Source organism: Verticillium alfalfae, genomic scaffold (assembly GCF_000150825.1).
Source record: "Verticillium alfalfae VaMs.102 supercont1.1 genomic scaffold, whole genome shotgun sequence".
In the NCBI taxonomy this organism is placed as follows: domain Eukaryota; kingdom Fungi; phylum Ascomycota; class Sordariomycetes; order Glomerellales; family Plectosphaerellaceae; genus Verticillium; species Verticillium alfalfae.
The window spans coordinates 1,898,074-1,915,543 of record NW_003315038.1 but is presented as its reverse complement, the minus strand read 5'-3'; the positions used below and the strand labels follow the sequence as shown (position 1 = coordinate 1,915,543).

General features: G+C 53.2%; 9 protein-coding genes across 9 annotated transcripts in view; 5 read left to right on the top strand and 4 right to left on the bottom strand.

Moving 5' to 3' along the window:
* Positions 1-641: 641 nt before the first annotated feature.
* VDBG_00576 (amino acid adenylation domain-containing protein) lies at positions 642-2,504 on the bottom strand (the record flags this gene model as incomplete). Its single annotated transcript, XM_003008848.1, has 1 exon — positions 642-2,504. One exon carries the CDS (start codon positions 2,502-2,504, stop codon positions 642-644), a length of 1,863 nt encoding a protein of 620 aa, XP_003008894.1.
* Positions 2,505-4,871: 2,367 nt separating this feature from the next.
* VDBG_00575 (versicolorin reductase) lies at positions 4,872-5,834 on the top strand (the record flags this gene model as incomplete). Its single annotated transcript, XM_003008847.1, has 2 exons — positions 4,872-5,749; positions 5,800-5,834. The coding sequence occupies 2 exons, from the start codon at positions 4,930-4,932 to the stop codon at positions 5,832-5,834; spliced, it is 855 nt and encodes a 284-aa protein (XP_003008893.1).
* A 650-nt stretch (positions 5,835-6,484) lies between these two features.
* On the top strand, positions 6,485-8,958 carry VDBG_00574 (complex I intermediate-associated protein; the record flags this gene model as incomplete). The annotated part of the gene is made up of 2 exons (XM_003008846.1): positions 6,485-8,730; positions 8,790-8,958. 2 exons carry the CDS (start codon positions 6,485-6,487, stop codon positions 8,956-8,958), a joined length of 2,415 nt encoding a protein of 804 aa, XP_003008892.1.
* A 139-nt stretch (positions 8,959-9,097) lies between these two features.
* Positions 9,098-9,831, bottom strand: VDBG_00573 (conserved hypothetical protein; the record flags this gene model as incomplete). The annotated part of the gene is made up of 2 exons (XM_003008845.1): positions 9,098-9,681; positions 9,735-9,831. The coding sequence occupies 2 exons, from the start codon at positions 9,829-9,831 to the stop codon at positions 9,098-9,100; spliced, it is 681 nt and encodes a 226-aa protein (XP_003008891.1).
* A 170-nt stretch (positions 9,832-10,001) lies between these two features.
* VDBG_00572 (U3 small nucleolar ribonucleoprotein IMP3) lies at positions 10,002-10,994 on the top strand (the record flags this gene model as incomplete). The annotated part of the gene is made up of 3 exons (XM_003008844.1): positions 10,002-10,310; positions 10,368-10,598; positions 10,660-10,994. The coding sequence occupies 3 exons, from the start codon at positions 10,155-10,157 to the stop codon at positions 10,822-10,824; spliced, it is 552 nt and encodes a 183-aa protein (XP_003008890.1).
* Positions 10,995-11,345: 351 nt separating this feature from the next.
* VDBG_00571 (carrier protein YMC2) lies at positions 11,346-12,341 on the top strand (the record flags this gene model as incomplete). Its single annotated transcript, XM_003008843.1, has 2 exons — positions 11,346-11,439; positions 11,491-12,341. The coding sequence occupies 2 exons, from the start codon at positions 11,346-11,348 to the stop codon at positions 12,339-12,341; spliced, it is 945 nt and encodes a 314-aa protein (XP_003008889.1).
* A 166-nt stretch (positions 12,342-12,507) lies between these two features.
* On the bottom strand, positions 12,508-13,284 carry VDBG_00570 (60S ribosomal protein L22; the record flags this gene model as incomplete). Its single annotated transcript, XM_003008842.1, has 3 exons — positions 12,508-12,777; positions 12,843-13,081; positions 13,173-13,284. The coding sequence occupies 3 exons, from the start codon at positions 13,185-13,187 to the stop codon at positions 12,651-12,653; spliced, it is 381 nt and encodes a 126-aa protein (XP_003008888.1).
* A 1,741-nt stretch (positions 13,285-15,025) lies between these two features.
* VDBG_00569 (conserved hypothetical protein) lies at positions 15,026-16,099 on the top strand (the record flags this gene model as incomplete). The annotated part of the gene is made up of 3 exons (XM_003008841.1): positions 15,026-15,124; positions 15,189-15,807; positions 15,864-16,099. The coding sequence occupies 3 exons, from the start codon at positions 15,026-15,028 to the stop codon at positions 16,097-16,099; spliced, it is 954 nt and encodes a 317-aa protein (XP_003008887.1).
* A 680-nt stretch (positions 16,100-16,779) lies between these two features.
* VDBG_00568 (adenosine deaminase family protein) overlaps positions 16,780-17,470 on the bottom strand; it is a gene marked incomplete at both ends in the record, with an annotated part of 1,851 nt that continues 1,160 nt past the window's right edge. Inside the window, one exon of the mRNA XM_003008840.1 lies at positions 16,780-17,391. Within this exon, the coding sequence (XP_003008886.1) occupies positions 16,794-17,391 (598 nt within the window). The remainder of the gene's footprint in view (positions 17,392-17,470) is intronic.

The window sequence follows — 17,470 nt, the reverse complement described above, 5'->3', positions numbered from 1 at the left end:
CTCACCCAGCATCTTTTCCGTCTTGGTGATGAGGCCGGCGCAGTACTTCTTCTGCAACTTGTCGGCGGCCGAGTTGGCCTTGCCCTTTTGGGGCTTGTTGACCTTGGATTGTTTCTTGGTCGTCTGCTTGGGCTTGCGGTGGGTGCCGGTCGTGAAGAGCTCTTGATAGGCGCCTTGTGCCATTTTGCGGGGCCTGTTCCGCTTGGTATTTTGCGAGTCCGTGGTCGAGGAATTCGAAAAATGTTTGGCAAATGATGCTGACCGATTGAATCGACCTTTTGTTGTCAAGCTGAGTAGGAGCGAATAAACAGAAGAAAATCAGCATAAACTAAAGGCGGGGCCTATCGAGAAAATTTAGTGGAACATCCTTATCTAATCGAGCATCAAGATCGGATTGCGACCAGGCCTGGGTCGGGGTCGGGGTCGCCACATGGGGAAGGGAACTGACCACATGATTCAACTACATGGAATCTTCAACTACGAGTCACGGAACACTTCAATTTTGCCGAATCCGGGAGTAAATCAAAGGGCATTCATGTCCTTTGACTATCTGAAAACACGTGGCAGACCAAGTGATTATGGTACAACGAACACCCAAGTTCCACGCGGCAGCATCGACAAGGCCCCTACAAAGCCCACAGTCAGACCCGCTCCACCCGTCGCAAACCCCCGAGTAACCGTTCGAGCATGGCTACATTGACTGGCGGACATTGTTCGCTGAATCCAGGAAGCAGATCCTCCAGCGATTCATCCGTAGTGCCCGAATCGAGGGGAAACATCACATGTCCCATTCCCAAATACTCTCTTAGTATCGTCGCCCATAACACCTCAGTCGCACCGTTAGCCTTCTTCTCCTGAGCAGCGAGTGTCTGCATCCACCTCTCTAGCGAGACTATCTCCATTTCTCTCCCATCTCCACTCAGTGCTTTCATCACGTCGGACAGATCCCGCAGCTCCAGGGGCTTGGGGTTGCTGATGTGATAAAACAACGGCTTGTCTCTCGATATCGAACAAGATTCAACGGCTGCCCTCTCTGACGTCAGGGTGAAAAGACCTCGTACCAGGTAGTCCACTGGCACCAGATCGACCGCCAACTGGGGTTGCTTGGGTGAGCCTACGGTCGGGATCATGCCAGAGTCGACCATCGCGAGTATCATGCGAAGCGCAAACTCATCGCCGGTGCTCATCAAGCTACCGTGCCATAGGTTGGTCACGGCCGAAGCCCGTGTGATGGTGACCGGGAATCCACGGGACGCTGCGCTGCATAGGAGGGCCTCTACCACCCAGAGGGACTTGAAATAGCCGTGCTGGTTCTCGGCTGGGGGTTGGAAGTGGGACATGTCGTCCTCGGTTGCTACCCAAGTGTTGAGATTTGGACTGACCAGGGACCATGATTGTAGGTGTCCGACAGACCAGGACGAAAGGTAGTGTATTTCTGAAAGATGTTCGCCTGTGCCTGCCAGCTGAATGAGATCAAGGATTGGCGTGACATTAACAGATTTCAACTGTGTGTAAGTCTTCAACAAGCAGACATGCCCCCCCAGATGGTAAATGGTCTGAACCTCACGGCCAAGCTCGAGAAACTCTGATCTGTTGAGACCTAGCCGGGGCTTCGACAGGCAGCCGTAGACACACCTCACACGCGAGAGGACATCGTCTCTGTCGAGATGGCCATTGGAGCTTATGCCCACTAAACCGTGGTTCTCCAGTAAATCCATCAAATCGTCTGTGCTCAGAGGCTTTAGGGACCCAAGCACGTAGACCACAGCATCGCGCTTGCTCACCAATATTTCCGCAAGAAGAAACAAGCCAACCGAAAGTTCGGCGCCTGTGACGAGTATCCTGTTGATGTCATCCCGATCAACACGGGGGATACTGTACTGGGGAATATATCGCGGATTGGTGGGAAGCTTCGTCTCCAAACTCCAATCTATGGTTGTGTCCTCGGTGTTACTGGCAGCACAGCCCTTATTTTGGCGAATATAGGTACAGACGGCGGCAACTGTGGGTTCCTCAATGAACTGAGACACCGGAGGTGCGATATTGAGTTTCTCTCGAATCCTGGCCTGAAGCCGGACGAGCAGGATTGAGTGGTTTCCCTCCAGAAAGCGACCATCGTCTGGATTTGGGTATTTATCTCCGAGAGTGCTGTTGAAGATAGCAGTGACTGACTTCTCTAGCCCTTCGGGTCCATTTTTGGAGAACGCGCCACCGCTTGATTGCGGTTGCGACGCGCAACATGATTTCTGCTCAACCTTGGTGAGATTGGTGCGAACCACGCGAGGGTTGATCTGCTTGTGCCTTGCAGTCAAGCCAGTGGACTCGAGCTGGCCCGCTGGGTGGAAGCTGAATCGATGGTTTCTTTGCACCATACCATTCTGTTCTCCGTGACGGCCCCTCTGAAATGCCAGCTGATCATCAATGGGCAATCGAGCAGTGGACATGGGTCCGTTGAATAATCCGGTGGTGAAACGCGGCCCGCCGACGGCCAACTCTCCAGGCATTCTGAGAAGTGTGAGGTGCCTAGATACACGGAGTTTGATGCAAAGATTGGTTATTCAAATGATTTTATGGACCGAACTGCTCGATATAAGTCGGGGTATGAGCTTACTGGGTGGTCGAGTTGAAAGATCTGACACGGGGTATGAAGATGATTTATGCCTTGGTCCACACACACACACACACAATTTGTCTACAGTATCCATGATCCGGCTTCTTCTATTTCTGAGGGTCATTACCGTAAGCTGGAGGCTTTGGACCCTGTCAAAGGAAATGACACTGGTGCCGGACTTCCCCAAAGGTCCGTCTAAGCACATGACGCCCATCCGTCATCGCAAGTACTTTACGTGACCAAGTATCCGGTCACGGTAGTCTTGAGGCCTGTAACGATTCGTTGAAGGAATGCTCCAAACAGCAAGCGAGTCCTTCGGCTCGTCCGGTTCGATGGCGTGTCAGTGCGATCATCTCTGGCAGCGCGGATATGTTGGAACATTGTTGCGCAAACACCACATCCTTGGGCACAAACATCTTTCAGTGTTAGCACTGTAGTTTTTGGTTCGGAACTTATCAAAAGCACCCTGTTTAGTTTCTTCAGCTTCTCAGAAAATCTACAAACTTCTGTTCGGTAGACTTTCAGCTGAAAGTTCTTCGACGAGGGTGTTGTGGAAGGTGAAGATGACGACCACTACTTTTCAGTCTCTGACGAGGTGGCCTGAAATATGTTCGGCCCTCAGCATCATAGACAACACCGCGGTGGCTAACATCTGGCATTGTTAACAAGAGGATGACGGAAGGCAGAAGTCTTAGTTTGCAAACCAACGTGCATTCTACGCAGTTTGACAGTATCCTGCATCCCATCAGGGCCATCCGTGTTAGGTGGTACAGAAAGGGTTGATATTTCGACGCCTGTGACTACACCATGAGTATCAATAATACCCAGACCTATGTCAGTATCAAGCGCTAGGCATGGACTATGTTAGGCATGGGGCGAGGCGATGCCAGGTGAAAGAACGCTTTTCACGTAAGTAGTACAAGTTGATGACACAATTCACCTATAAAGCTGTTAGTGTCTAGGGATATATGACTGGGCCAAAAACTAAAGTTTTCTCGATCGAATGGCTGGAAAGTTGTATCAGCATCGATATGGACATTCAAATCCGGCCGCTGAACTATCGACTGGCAACATCTTCTTGATCAGCCTATCTGAATTTTGAACCATGAAACCATGAGTCAATAAATGAGGAAGTTTTCCCATTAGGGATGATTGACGAAAAAGCGTTTCAGGACAATGTAGGGGGCATTCCTGCCCAGCAGCCGACCTTGAATATTCTTCGCCTGTGAAGACTGAAAGCTCTCATGCATGCCGTCTTGGTCAGGTCCACCTGTTTGCGTACACTTGGAGGACAAATACTTCATTGTTCGGTCACATGTTTCCGGCCATGTATTAGATGGGAACGAGGTCAGACAGGCAGCGCTTAACCGCCAGACAAGCGTGATGGTGGCTGTCAAGGCGCCCATGCCACCCGAAGACTGCTACCGATGAAATAACATCCACCGCGAAGAATGGAGCACGCAACTTACTGTATGAAATGGAACAAATGCAGAATTCAAGCAAGATCGCATACGACGTCTGGCGGCTAGGAGCAGGCCGTATGTGACCAGAAGGATTCACCACGACCTAGGCTGGTTTGTGCCACGCCAATTCGTGCACACCAGCTCATCATAGAACGTCAAGACAACGAAACCATCCAGACGAAGCGGTCAGAAATGAATTTTCTCTTGGCGACACACATTGAATTGGACAGTAGTTTCGTCAAGTTGACTGACCAGCTGAAACTGGCCGCCATTTCTTTTTACCCTCACCGGACCTCCGCTGGGGAACTCGGTACCCGTCCCTGAGCACGGCGTCCGCTGACGGCGCAATTTGGCAACGCAAGTCGGATCGACATGTGGCCCAATTTGTCCCAAAAAGACAAAGACATTGGCGTCTATTGCCGTGAGAACACATCAGTGCGCATTTGACGACCAAGGTCCGTCGAATCGAAACGGGAAGAGCCCCTAGGGAGAGACTTAGACACTGCTCAGAATCTTGCCTAGTCGGAATCCTGCTTGATAATATGCATCGGACGTTGAGACCTGGACTCCGGCTCTTCTGCTTGCCTCGGACCCGGTCCCTGTGACCCCCGTTTTGCTCGACCTCCGTCCTCCGTTCTTGACAGTTGTTGAAGCGGTTCCCCAACTACGTTTTTCCTTCTTTTACAATGTCCGGACCTGCAGCGGACAATGATGCCAACGAAGTCTGCCGCCATCATATAAATTTGAGTGCTGTCGATACACGACTGCTGAACGACTTGTTCAACAACGACTTATTCACGAATCCCGCCTTATCCGTCTTGCTTACTGTTCTCAGAAACCAACACAACATCCACGATGGCCCCTGTTGCTGCAGAAGATATTGCGCCGGACACTGCCGAGCGGCAGCAAACCCCTGACCGCTTCGACGCCGCCCGCCCATTCCTTGGCAAGGTCGCCCTCGTCACTGGATCCGGTCGTGGAATTGGCAAAGGCATTGCTCTCGAGCTTGGCAAGCGCGGCGCCAAAGTTGTTGTCAACTACGGCTCCTCCGCTGCTGCTGCCGAGCGAGTCGTTTCGGAGCTTGCAGAAATCGGCACAAAGGCCATTGCCCTCCAAGCAAACATAAGCAAGCCGGCGGAGGTCGTCGATCTCTTCGATCGCGCTATTGCTCACTTTGGCCGCATTGACTTCGTCATTTCCAACTCGGGCAAGGAAGTTTGGTGCCCGGAGACTGAGGTCACTCAAGAGCTGTTCAATGACATTTTCGACCTCAACTGCCGTGGCCAATTCTTTGTCGCCCAGCAGGGTCTCAAACACTGCGCGCGCGGTGGCCGCATCATACTGACGTCGTCAGTTGCTGCTTCCATGGGCGGCATTCACAACCATGCCCTGTATGCCGGCTCCAAGGCTGCTGTCGAAGGCTTCACGCGCGCCTTTGCCGTCGACTGCGGCGAGAAGGGCGTAACTGTCAATGCCATCGCCCCGGGCGGCGTGAAGACAGACATGTATGATGAAAATGCTTGGCACTATGTTCCTGGCGGCTTTAAGGGCATGCCCATTGAGACCATCGACCAGGGCCTTGCCAACATGAACCCCCTGAAGAGGGTTGGTGTGCCCGCCGACATTGGCAGAGCCGTCTCCGCCCTGTGCAGTGAAGACTGCGAGTGGATCAACGGTAAGGTACCCCAGGCTTTCCTGCGGTTATTGGTGACTAACGTTCGCCAGGCCAAGTTATCAAGGTTACGGGTGGTGGCACCTAAGCCTGGTCGTTTGGTCGCAGTGAATTCGGGCCCATGTACAAAACTGCACAAACCATGGAGAGACTTGCCGAGACAGTTGCATGGCAATGCCGCTCGTTAGGCACACCTCGCAAGATAGGTTCGTAGGTACTATGCATACATCTTGGGATCATAGCCAGATTCATGGTTTATCAAGCTTTGAAGGGCAAGTCGTTGCGGGTAGATTCTGCGCTGCCGCTCAGGCAAACACACATTGTCGCAAAGAAATAAATTCATGGCGTTCAAGAAAACTAAAAGTGATTGAACGGACTGAATCACGAACGTAGAAGCAGTGATCGTACACCAGGCAGGCTGGGGAAGCCATAGGTACTGGAGGGGTGGACTGATACCCGATACATACATAATCTCATATAAGCATGTTTAGGTCGAAATGACATAGGCGCAAAGTAAACTGACTGTACTGTAGTACTAGACACTGGAGCATCCACGTCGCGAAGCTCCAGGCATAGAATCTTCAACAGGTTTCGCAAGACCCGAGAGCCTCCAAATACCACTAGACCCTTGAACATTCTGCCTCAAAAATGCCCAGGTATGTCAATTGCATCTAGTTTCGCCCGCGTATCCCGCTTACGCCCCCGAAGGAGCTGTTCTGTGCACTCCAAACCGGCATCATGAGGGCGCATCTAGCCCGCCATGTCTATCGACGTGCCCTGGTCGCCAGAGGCTGCACACCCGCGAGCGCCCTACTGCTTGCACCATCGTCGTGTCGTTCCTATCCGATAGTCGCTCCTCCAACCCGGCGAACAACCCGGCGAACCTTCTTCGGCATCTTTCAGAAAGCCCCAAGACAGATCAAAAAGCCAGAGTACGAGCCAGGATGGACAGTCATCCTAACGTGGAGGAATCGGTTGCTCGACAATGTACGCCCACCTACACGCAAAGAGCTGGTCGATGCCTTTAGAGAGCTTTTCACCTACAAGCAGCGGTTCCATGTCACAGTCAACAGCACCCAAGCCCGACACTGCCGGAACCTGTTGAAATACCTGATCGAGAATAAAGATGACGAACCCGGCGAGGGCTTGTCACTGCTGGAGTTGACGGCTGCTCGCGATGCACTGCTTAAGGTTCCGAAGGAGGACACGTCCGAACATTTAGAGTTCTGCAAAGCACTCTATGCCGAGATTACAAAAGAGAGGGAGCTGGAATACGAGTACGAAGACACCCGGCCAATAGAGCTTGAAGAGGCAAAGCCGGCTGTGGAAGACCTGAAGGCATACATGTGGGCACTGACAACCTACGGCGCATCCAAACAGGCGCATCTCGAGCTACGAACGCACTGGGCACAGCTTCGGGCAGCAGGCCAGTCAACGCGGGATGCTAAAACCTTGTGGATCTACGTGTTCCGCGGCCTGGCAGCGGAAGGACGTGAAAAGGAACTACTCGAGGCCGCAGCAGAAGCCGAAAAGGGAGGTATGGAGTATACTCCAAGGTTTCAGGAAGCCATGACTACATTCTTCGCGACAAGAGACCGGATCAAGGAGACTAAGAAGTGGTTCTCCAAACCCATAACTGGTAACAAACAGCCCAGGCACGAGACATATAGAGAGATACTCAACTTCTCCATCCGAAACAGTCAACATGCCTGGTGCGACCCGATCTTTCAACAGCTCGTTGACTCGAATCCGAGCAAAGAGCACTGGGACGTGGTGTATCAATGGGCGGTCCTGTCAATGTCGAAGGGACTGGATGATTTGCGGAGCATGTTTGACGTAGTCGCGAAACACAATCCGGATGACCCGTCTATTTTGCCCGATGTCCATACGATCAACGGCCTGATTGAAGCAGCATCCGAAAAGAACGACCCTTACCTAGCCGACAGACTGCTTGCGTTTTCCAGCGAATACGGCATCAAGCCAAATGCCATGACATTCGTACTACAAATCGAGTCTCGCATCAAGGCCAAGGACTTAGCCGCTGCAAGGGAAGCGTACAAGCAACTAGCGAGGACAGAGCTGGAAGGCGAAGAGGATCTTCCAGTAGTGAACCGATACCTACAGGCTCTGTGCGACTTGCCTCAGCCAGATCTGAAGGCTATTCGAGAGATATTGGATGTCCTGGAGCAGCGCATTGTCACACTGGACCCCGACACCGTCGTTGCTCTGTGTACTGTCTATCTCAAATATGACCAACAGATGGACATTATCGACACCCTCTCTCTCAACATCTTCCAGCACAGCACAGACCAGAGGAAGTCTGTACGAGACGCATTTGTTTCGTATTGTCTGGATCGCAAGAACAGTACAGCTAGGGTATGGGATGCGTACTCAATACTGCGACAGTTTTTCCTGGAGACCAGCGTCGAAGATCGTCTCAAGCTTATGCAGGCTTTCTTTGACCGCAAGCGTCCCGACATGGCTGTGCACACCTTCGGTCACATGAGGCAACACGTGAACCGATCTTTTCATCCCTCAACAGAGGCGTACATTCAGTGCTTCGAAGGCCTAGGGGCGTGCGCCGACTCGGACTCGGAGGAACACGTCAGTTTGGTCCACAATATGCTCAAGATGGACCTTGGTATGCAGCCCACAACGAAGTTGTACAATGCCCTTATGCTCGCTTATGCAGCCTGTGGGCGGCCGTCACGGGCTTTGGATTTTTGGAACGACATCATTCGCTCCGTCGAGGGGCCATCATACAACAGTCTGGAAATTGTCTTCTCGGTCTGCGAAAGATTGCCCTATGGCGATCAGACCGCAAAGAAGATATGGAAGAAGATGGAGGCACAGGAGGTAGACGTGCCGCCATCCGTCTTTGCAGCTTACTTAGGCGGCATTGCCGGTAACGGCAATGTGACCGCGGTGCAAGAGGCGATCAAAACAATGCAACAGACTGTTGGATATGGTCCGGATCTCCTCATGTGAGTAACAACCCCATGAAGATATGTACTCTAGTAGACGAAAGCTGACCACCTCATAGACTAGGCGTGGCATACAACGCGCTGCCAGGCCAGGCGTTGCAGCGCAAGTTCGCGGAGTGGGCGAATGAGACACAACCCAAGGTGTGGGCGGAAGTGAAGAAGAAGCGTTACCAACGTGCCGCCAACGGTGTGACCAAGTACAAGCTACCACGTGTGCTGAGAGCATGACCATGTAACATTACATGTTTTAAAGATATCATTTGCATATGTGTACATATAGAGAGGGTAGATGCTACCCAAGGTGTTGTACATTTGGCACAAATTACAGACTGACCCCTCCGCCGTGCCTGATGTTTGCCATCTATTCCTACCACTTCTGGCCGCCTTGCAATCGCTTCATGATGATCTCAGGGTGGAAATGAACACTGGGGTGAATGCCCATACCGATGACTCTGCGGATTGCCTTGGCCATCCTCCTCTGGTTTCGTGGACGCAAACCAGTGTCCCTTGAGTTCTTGATCTGACCAAAAGAGGTCATGTACTCCGAAATCATGGAGAAGTTCTGGTCATTGTCAGCCTTGCGCCTTTTTCTGCTGCCAATGGAGCTGAGGCAACAAACCTTGTACATGTCCAAAGGGTTCAGCGACAGCAAATCCGTCACATCGTGCTTAGGAGCTGTCCTCTTCTTCCATCTAGCCAGTTGGTGAGGGTTCATGTCGTGCGGCGCGTAGACATCGCCGGTACGCCACTTTCGCGGCATCTGTTTCATATAATCGTCGCTCGTCTTGCGCTCGCGCAGCTGTTGTAGCTCGAAACGCTTGCGAGCTAATTGTGCCTCGCTCTGGGCGAACTTGCCGCCGCGAACGAGATTCTGAACGCGTTCAGCATTGTTTCCGGGAGCAGGTCGCTCGTCGAGGGTGAGAATGTCGAAGGCGGAGTTGGGTTTGGATTCTAGAGAAGGGGGTCAGAACACGGGGTATCCCGGAATGGTCCTCGTCACGTACGGCTAAGGGCGGGTGATGTGGAGAGAGGTCGTGCCAGACGACGGAGTAAGGCGGAGGGCGCGGTGACCGCAGGCAAGAAGGACAGTCTGGGAGGCATTGTGGCGGTCGTGGGTGGTGCAATTGAAGATAGACGTCTAAGGTCTGAAGCCGGGTCGCGATGGTTCAAGCTCTCCAGGCATTGTATTTTTGGGGCCCATATTAGTCCGACAGACCCACTTATTCTGTTCTGATAACGGCGGTTGACGATGGTGATAAGGATTTTTCTGCATCCCACTTGTAGCCGCAGGAACTACCACGCCCAGTCTCACGAACAATACCGCCGCGAAACACGAACGCATACAAAGAACGCAGCTTCTCTGTAGCCGGAATCTACATATCAAATCCTCGAGTGATTGACCGTCTGGTCGAACAGCCGCGAAAATGGGTCGCGCCCTCAAACATCACGAATCGAAGCTTCTTCGCAAAGTCGACTTTATCACATACAAGCAGGATAACGACCATCGCGATGCGAACATTCGAAGGCGGTACATGATCCAGAAACCAGAGGACTACCACAAGTACAACAGGATATGTGGAGTTAGTTGTTCCTTGCTCTGGTTAACCTCCACAAGCACATGCTAAGATCTGCTGTAGTCTATCCGCCAGCTCGCACACCGTCTGTCACTTCTGCCCCCCGAAAGCGCGGTCCGTCAGAAGCACGAAAAGCTTCTCCTTGACAAACTGTACGACATGGGTATTCTCTCCACAACAAGCAAGCTCTCCGCGGTGGAGAACGGCGCAACAGTCTCCGCCCTCGCCAGGCGGCGCATCCCCGTCGTGATGACGAGGCTACACATGGCACCCACGGTCCAAGCTGCCACAAAGGTGAGTTTCCAACTCGATCACGGCTTTCCGCAAGAATAATAATTTGTGTTAACATTTGCAGCTTATCGAGCAGGGCCACGTTAGAGTCGGCACCGAGACAATCACAGACCCGGCTTTCTTCGTGACGAGAAACATGGAGGATCTGGTCACATGGACCGCAGGCAGCAAGATTAAGAGAAACATCATGAAGTACAGGGACAAGCTGGATGATTTTGAGCTGCTATAAGAGGGCCGTGTGTGTTTGAGGTGGGTAGCGGAAGATGACGAGGAGCTACATCCTAAGGGGCAAACAGGTGGCACAACTTGGTCTGATCAGTACAACCGACCCAGCTCACTTAATTCCCTGAATGCAACAGATAATTATCAGTACCATGCTTCCATCTCAAGAGTACAATGGACTGTCTTTGCACGTTACCCATGTATTCATCCGTCATGAAGGCGGAAAGACCCAGCAGGGCACTTTAAATGTATGCATGTAACCGGTAATTGGCGATATTGCACTACTCTATCCAGTATGGTAGCCGATCTCGGTGGACTTTCAACCCATGGACATCAGTAAATCATTTCACTTTACATCCTGTCATAATTCACGATCCTTCTCATGTTTGTTGTTTTCTTCAAAGAAGTCTCATTCCGAAACCAAAGTTTCGACAAGGCATGGTGTGTTGCCGTATCAGCTTGTACGAGTGGTAACGTCATTGACCCCGGTACGCATCGCTCTCATTCGAGGATCGCGGAATTGTCACGATGACCACCGAGGTCAACAATGAGAAGGGTCCCGCCTTCAAGAACTACAAAGGCTTTGTGGCTGGTGTTTTCTCAGGCGTTGCAAAGCTGACTGGTCAGTATTTCGGTCTCCTAATGATAGCCTATTGATTAATGAGTTGTATAGTCGGTCATCCCTTTGACACTATCAAAGTCCGGCTTCAAACGACAGACGCCAGCCGCTTCGCGGGGCCTCTTCAATGCGTCGCTCAGACCATTCGAAATGAAGGAGTCCTCGCCCTCTACAAGGGCGCCTCGCCGCCGCTTGTCGGCTGGATGTTCATGGATTCGGTCATGCTGGGTTCCCTGACCGTCTACCGGCGCCTGCTTTCTGAGAATGTCTTCCACGTCTCCGATTTCCATCCAGGCGCGCCACTCAACTCTGGCAAGAGCACGCTGCCTTGGTACGGTCACGGGATGGCCGGGATTATGGCCGGTGCGACTGTCAGCTTCATCGCTGCGCCTGTGGAGCACGTCAAGGCGCGCCTGCAGATTCAGTACGCCGCCGACAAAGCTGGCCGGTTGTACAGTGGACCTATTGACTGCATTCGGAAAATTTGGAACATTCACGGCATCAAGGGCATCTATCACGGTCTTGGATCAACACTGCTATTCCGCGGCTTCTTCTTCTGCTGGTGGGGCAGCTACGATGTTTTCTCGAGACTTCTGCGGGAGAAAACATCGTTGAGTGCGCCAGCGGTCAACTTCTGGGCGGGTGGGCTGAGCGCGCAAGTATTCTGGCTGACGAGCTATCCGTCGGACGTCGTGAAGCAGAGGATCATGACAGACCCGCTAGGAGGAGGACTGGGTGACGGCGTGAGGCGATTTCCGCGCTGGCGAGATGCTGCAGCCGCAGTGTGGAAGGAATCCGGGTGGCGAGGGTTTTGGCGCGGCTTCTTGCCCTGTTTCTTGAGAGCCTTCCCGGCGAATGCGGTGGCGCTCGTCGCATTCGAGGGCGTTATGCGATCGTTGCCATGATTCTAAGAATGCTGGAAACGAGTCTGGCCCATAGAAATGTACCATTAGGCGATATGATAGGGGCTTGCTGTTTTTACACAGCAGGCAGTGTGACGGAAAAAAGAATACCCCTCAAACACACATGTCATTTCAAGATCAAAGAAAGAATGGTTTGGTCAAAAGTATTGGCAGGTCAAGCGCACGCCAAGGTGCTAGCTTTTGATTTGGTTTTTAAGGTATCCTGCCACACCTCATGCTCGCCCATCCAGGCACTCTTTTTTTCCCTGACTGTTGTCCGAAGAATCATGAAGCGCATTTCGTCGTGAACATTTACTCATCATCGTCCTCAGCCTCGTCGTTGACGACGTTGTAGAACTTGAGCGTGTAGACACCCTTGGAGGTGGCAACGACGCGGAGCCAGTCACGAAGCTGCTGCTTCTTGAGGAACTTCTTGGTCCTGTGCAGGGCAATCTGTTAGCCGGCTTGCTAGGCAACAAAAGTTGGTCCTCTGTAGATACGTACAGGTACTTGAGGTAGCGGCCAGAGAGGTCGTTGTGGGAGACAATCTCGACCTTGCCGTCGGCAGAGGAAGAGATGGTGATGTTGTCTCCGAGGTTGTTGACACGGCCCTCAACCTTGATGCGGTCCTGGAGGAACTTCTCGAAGGCAGCGACATCGAAGATCTTGTCGTTGGCGGGCTGAGAAGCATCAATGATGAACTTCTTGGTGGACTTGGGGCCCTTGGTGCCCTTCTTGGTCGCCTACGGAGAACATGATCTTAGCCTACTGTTTCACGCCATGGTCTCGGGAAAGAGACTGGGCCAACAGCAAAGCGATGGTTCATGTACATACTGCTTGAGGAGCCATTGTGATGGATTTGAGGGGGGGGATGAGTACGCAAAGAGGTAAGAATCCTGCGTATGTGTCGAGTGTCGTGGGATGATGATCAAGACTTCTTGAATGCGGGATCGCGGGACAAAAATTCGTGTGGGATTGGGAAAATGCCCAAAAAGTTCGACAGGGGGCGGACTCCACCAATCAGGGCTTCGTGGTTTTGCCGTATCGCCGACTGACCGAGAGCATGGCCCCTCCATAACTCGGTGTGTTCGGTAACCCGGACGAGGGCAATGGAACGAGCACCCCGCCTCATAAGGCTGCGCTAAATCCTGGCTGTTTTGGCCCCCACGATCCCCCGACTTCGAACCATATACAAAATACGATCTCTATTGGACTCAACCCTTCACCCGCTCTGCTGGGGCGGCATGTGGTGTTTCTCCGCCAAGTGCTTCTGTCACGATCGCCTCTGACAGCAAATTGGCGTCTCGGCCCAGTGTGTATCTCGTTTCGACTGAACGGGTTAACAGCTCGGACAAGTATCAATGCCGAGCTGGTGATGTCCATAAAGGCGGGCCCCGGGGCTTGAGTTTAGACATCGGCATTGTGTTCTTCTTTAGGCAAGAGCGTCATTGCCTTGGGCCGCGAACCTTGGACATCGCAATTTTCTAGCGCTCCAACCCTGCAGCAACGCGACGGAACATGTGTGAAGTCGTGCGACCAGGATTTCCGAGAGTGGGCACCAATCACTTGATAGCACATCACTGAGTGCTTTAGGGACGCATTGTCAATCGGCTCACCGAGGCCAAATTCGGATAATCTGGAGTCATACCCAGCGCTTCCGGTTGATTTCAGCCTGCCAACGAACGTTCCCCACGATATCTGGCATGCCACGCGGACCATCGGCGAGGCCGAGAAGTCAGTGGACGAGCGTTAAAATGTGGCAGGCTTCGGCGTCCTTAGTCGAACTTTGAATCGCCTTCCTATCGAGGAAGCGCGGCAGTTCATTTCATGCCGCAGTGACGATGTCATTTGGGGCTGGCCAGAACCTGACCCGTGGCCCTGGGGTCGGCGCCCTAGCGGCTTCCTTCCCGCAGCAGCACCATCAGCGAGCCTGGCTCGCCGATGCCTCTCGGGCCAGGTATGTGAAGGATTGGACGCTTGATTGTCCTCGAGTCAGGTCTTCTCTAGAGGGACCGTTGCATCGGCATCAGCCCAAAAGCTTGGGACCAAGTGCCGGAAAGTCTGCTGTCTGGATCATCTCAGGCACAGGCCACTACGGCAAGGCATGATGTCTGAAAAGAGTTGGACAGCGAATCGTGCCACTCACAGCTGCCCGATGCCTTGGGCCCCTCCCTGGTTGACACCCTCATGCAGGTCAGCAGAGTAGCTCCAGGCTGCGGGCTTTCGCCGCGGCGACGATCCCGAAGACGGCATTGTGTCGAAGTGAGCAGGCTCCGGGCACATGCCTATTGGCTCAGTGTTCCATTGAAGGTGGCACTGAGGGCTCTACAAACCTTGCTTCATCATGACGGTCACGGCTGCCCACACACCCACCATGCTTTTGAGAATCGCCAGGCGACCAGTGAGCACGTTGCCGTATGATTGTTATTTGAGTCCCGGCTGCTCCAACAAACCGTGTCGCAGCCACTGCTGGTGTACTCGATTGCCTCTTGATCAGTCATCTTTGTAATGGTGTGAACACGACCCCTCAAGAGAAGCCCGGTTCGGACCCTGGCTAGCAACAATCGTTTCAAAGGGTTGGGCGTGGTACGAAAGAACGAGAACACTCATCAAATCGAACTGATTCCAAGCAAAGAGTAAACTTCCCAGCTTGCAAGACTGAAACTCTCGTTCTCTACTCTGGAGCCATGATGCGTATTGCCATTGCCGGGGCCGGCTGGTTGTCCAGCCTGCTCACTCTTCACATTTCACAAACAGGCAACCCAGTTCTCATACTGTCGAGAAGTGTAAAGTCCCTCTAGCCCGAGCTCCTACGTGTTCTTTGAAATGCAGACGCTAATCGTAGCATAGGCGCGACCAGACTTTGAGGCCGACTTCGATTGCCAAGTTGCCGTGGTTGATTATGACGATGCAACTGCTATCCAGTTTGCTCTCCAGGGCGTAGATCTCGTCATTAGCACTTTTCGCGGCCCCGCACAAATCAACCTCATCCACGCCGCACGACGGGCTGGCGTTCGCCATTTTGTACCGGCAGAATTCGAAGGTGGACTCGCTCATAGACCAGCGACAGACGACCCTTTAGACTATGGATCCTCAGAAGCGCTGGACCTTCTCCGAACGTATGCCGGGGCGAAGTCTCGGATCTTTCAGTGGACGGTGTTCTCGTGCGGAGTTTTCTATGAGCGGTTCGGCCCTGGAGGTCTTGGAGCGTACGGCATGGGCGCATCGAGCAACTTAGCAAACCAGGGCGATTACCTTGTCGATGTTGGAGCGGGGACAGCAGACATTGTTGAGACAAGTTCCTCCGGTCGACCAGTCCAAGTGTGTCTGATCAGTATGGACGACTTGGCTCGTTTCGTTGCCGCAGCCATTGAGCTTGGTTTGGCATCATGGCCCAGAGAATTCAAGGTGCGAGGTGATCGCTTGTCGACTCGTGATATTTTTGCGGCCTGCAGCTACGTTCTCGGAGGTACGACGAGCCTATTGATTCTGACAATGGAGGCCTGAGCTAATGTTTCCTCGCAGGGGGTCTCACCCTTCGCACCCGCAAACAGTCGAGGCTCGAGCAGGAACAGGCCCAGTGTGCGTCAACCCAGGATTGGACGCAGTGGCACTATATTCAACAATTACGCGCGACCGCTGACCGGCGATACGACTTTGGACACGCGAACCTCAACGACGTAATCGCGCGTGCTGATCCCAGCGTCCAGCCTGTGGGATTTCGTACATGGCTGGCGACACAGTGGGCACCAGACACCTAAGGATCGTCTGAAGATTGCCGTGCTATTGGAGAGGGAGATTGTGAATGTTCGGGGCCTCGTCTTAATGATACCTTTTCCTTCCCCTTGAGTTTCAATTCTCTGATGCGTGCGGCCCGGAAACAGCGCGAGATTGAATCAATTCTTGTCGGGCCGTTGAACCGGCTCGGGGACCCGGTTTACCATCAGTTATATCACACCCACCCACGTTGCTCTCTGCTTTGTGTTGGACCTCGCCGATGAAGCAGCCTGCTACTGGGCCCAGTGGCGGAGGTGTCGTCATAACCATTTGATTTGCTCTGGCGAAGCATGGGTGTGAGCCACACCTTATTTCGTCTGATGTGTGACGTGCTCACTCCTGTCGATCAGACTGCCTGTATCTTTGGCTGACGAGCAGGATCTGCCAATTTTAGCCCCCAATGAACATCTAATTTCTTGTTATATCTTGGCATGTCCAAACGACACATGTACCCAACGAGCGATAGCCGAGAGCTCAAAAGTTGGAGTTGATACGCAATCATGCACACAGTACCTTACCTACGCGAACAATGAGCCCGAATACGAGACTGAGGTGTCCTTTAAATTCAAGCTTATCTATTGAAAGTGCGCAGTGTGCTGACCTCCTCCCTGATCTGATGATTCCAGTGCAACAATGGTGGTCGCCCCGACTTCGACAGGACGGCGAGCCCTTTTGGCCTCATGGCTCTGCCTTGCCCTTTCTCTGGTCTGCCTCGATATCTAAGCTACGAGCCTGAATATCCCCTGGTTCATCTCCTAGTTCGTCCCCATACTCCGTCACGATCCACAAGCAGAACTCCTCCCACGCCGTGGCCCACTGCTTCAGCCTCTGCGCCTTGATGCCGCGCCCCAGACTGGCCTCCCGCACTCCAGCGCCCCAGGCCTTGGCATCTTCGTCCTCGAACGCCGCCCATCGAACCCCGTTCTCCGCCAGTGCGCCCAAGCCCTCGATCCCGAGGCCGCCCCAGCCCTGTAGCAGCTTCCAGTAGTCGTGAGACGGCCCGACCGCACCGGCGCTCCTCAGCGCAGAAGGACAGTCGCTTCCCAGCGCGCACGGCACGCCCCGTGCGATGAGCGCCGGTAGCGGGTTCGTCCTTTCGAGTTCGGAGATGCGAAGGAGTTCGCTGCCGAAGGGACTGGTCTCGATCAGGATACGCTTCTCCTTGACGAGGTCGACAAGGAGGGGGTGCCGGTGCAGTTCTTGGGCGCTGCCGAGACGGCGGGTTCCTAGCAGAATAGCGTCGTAGAGGTCCTCGTCAGCCAGTATCCGCCGGCGGCTAGATCCTCGCCAGCGTGGAACAGGAAGGGGACTTCGACGCGCTCCTGAGCACACTGCTTCTTGAACCAGAAGAGGAA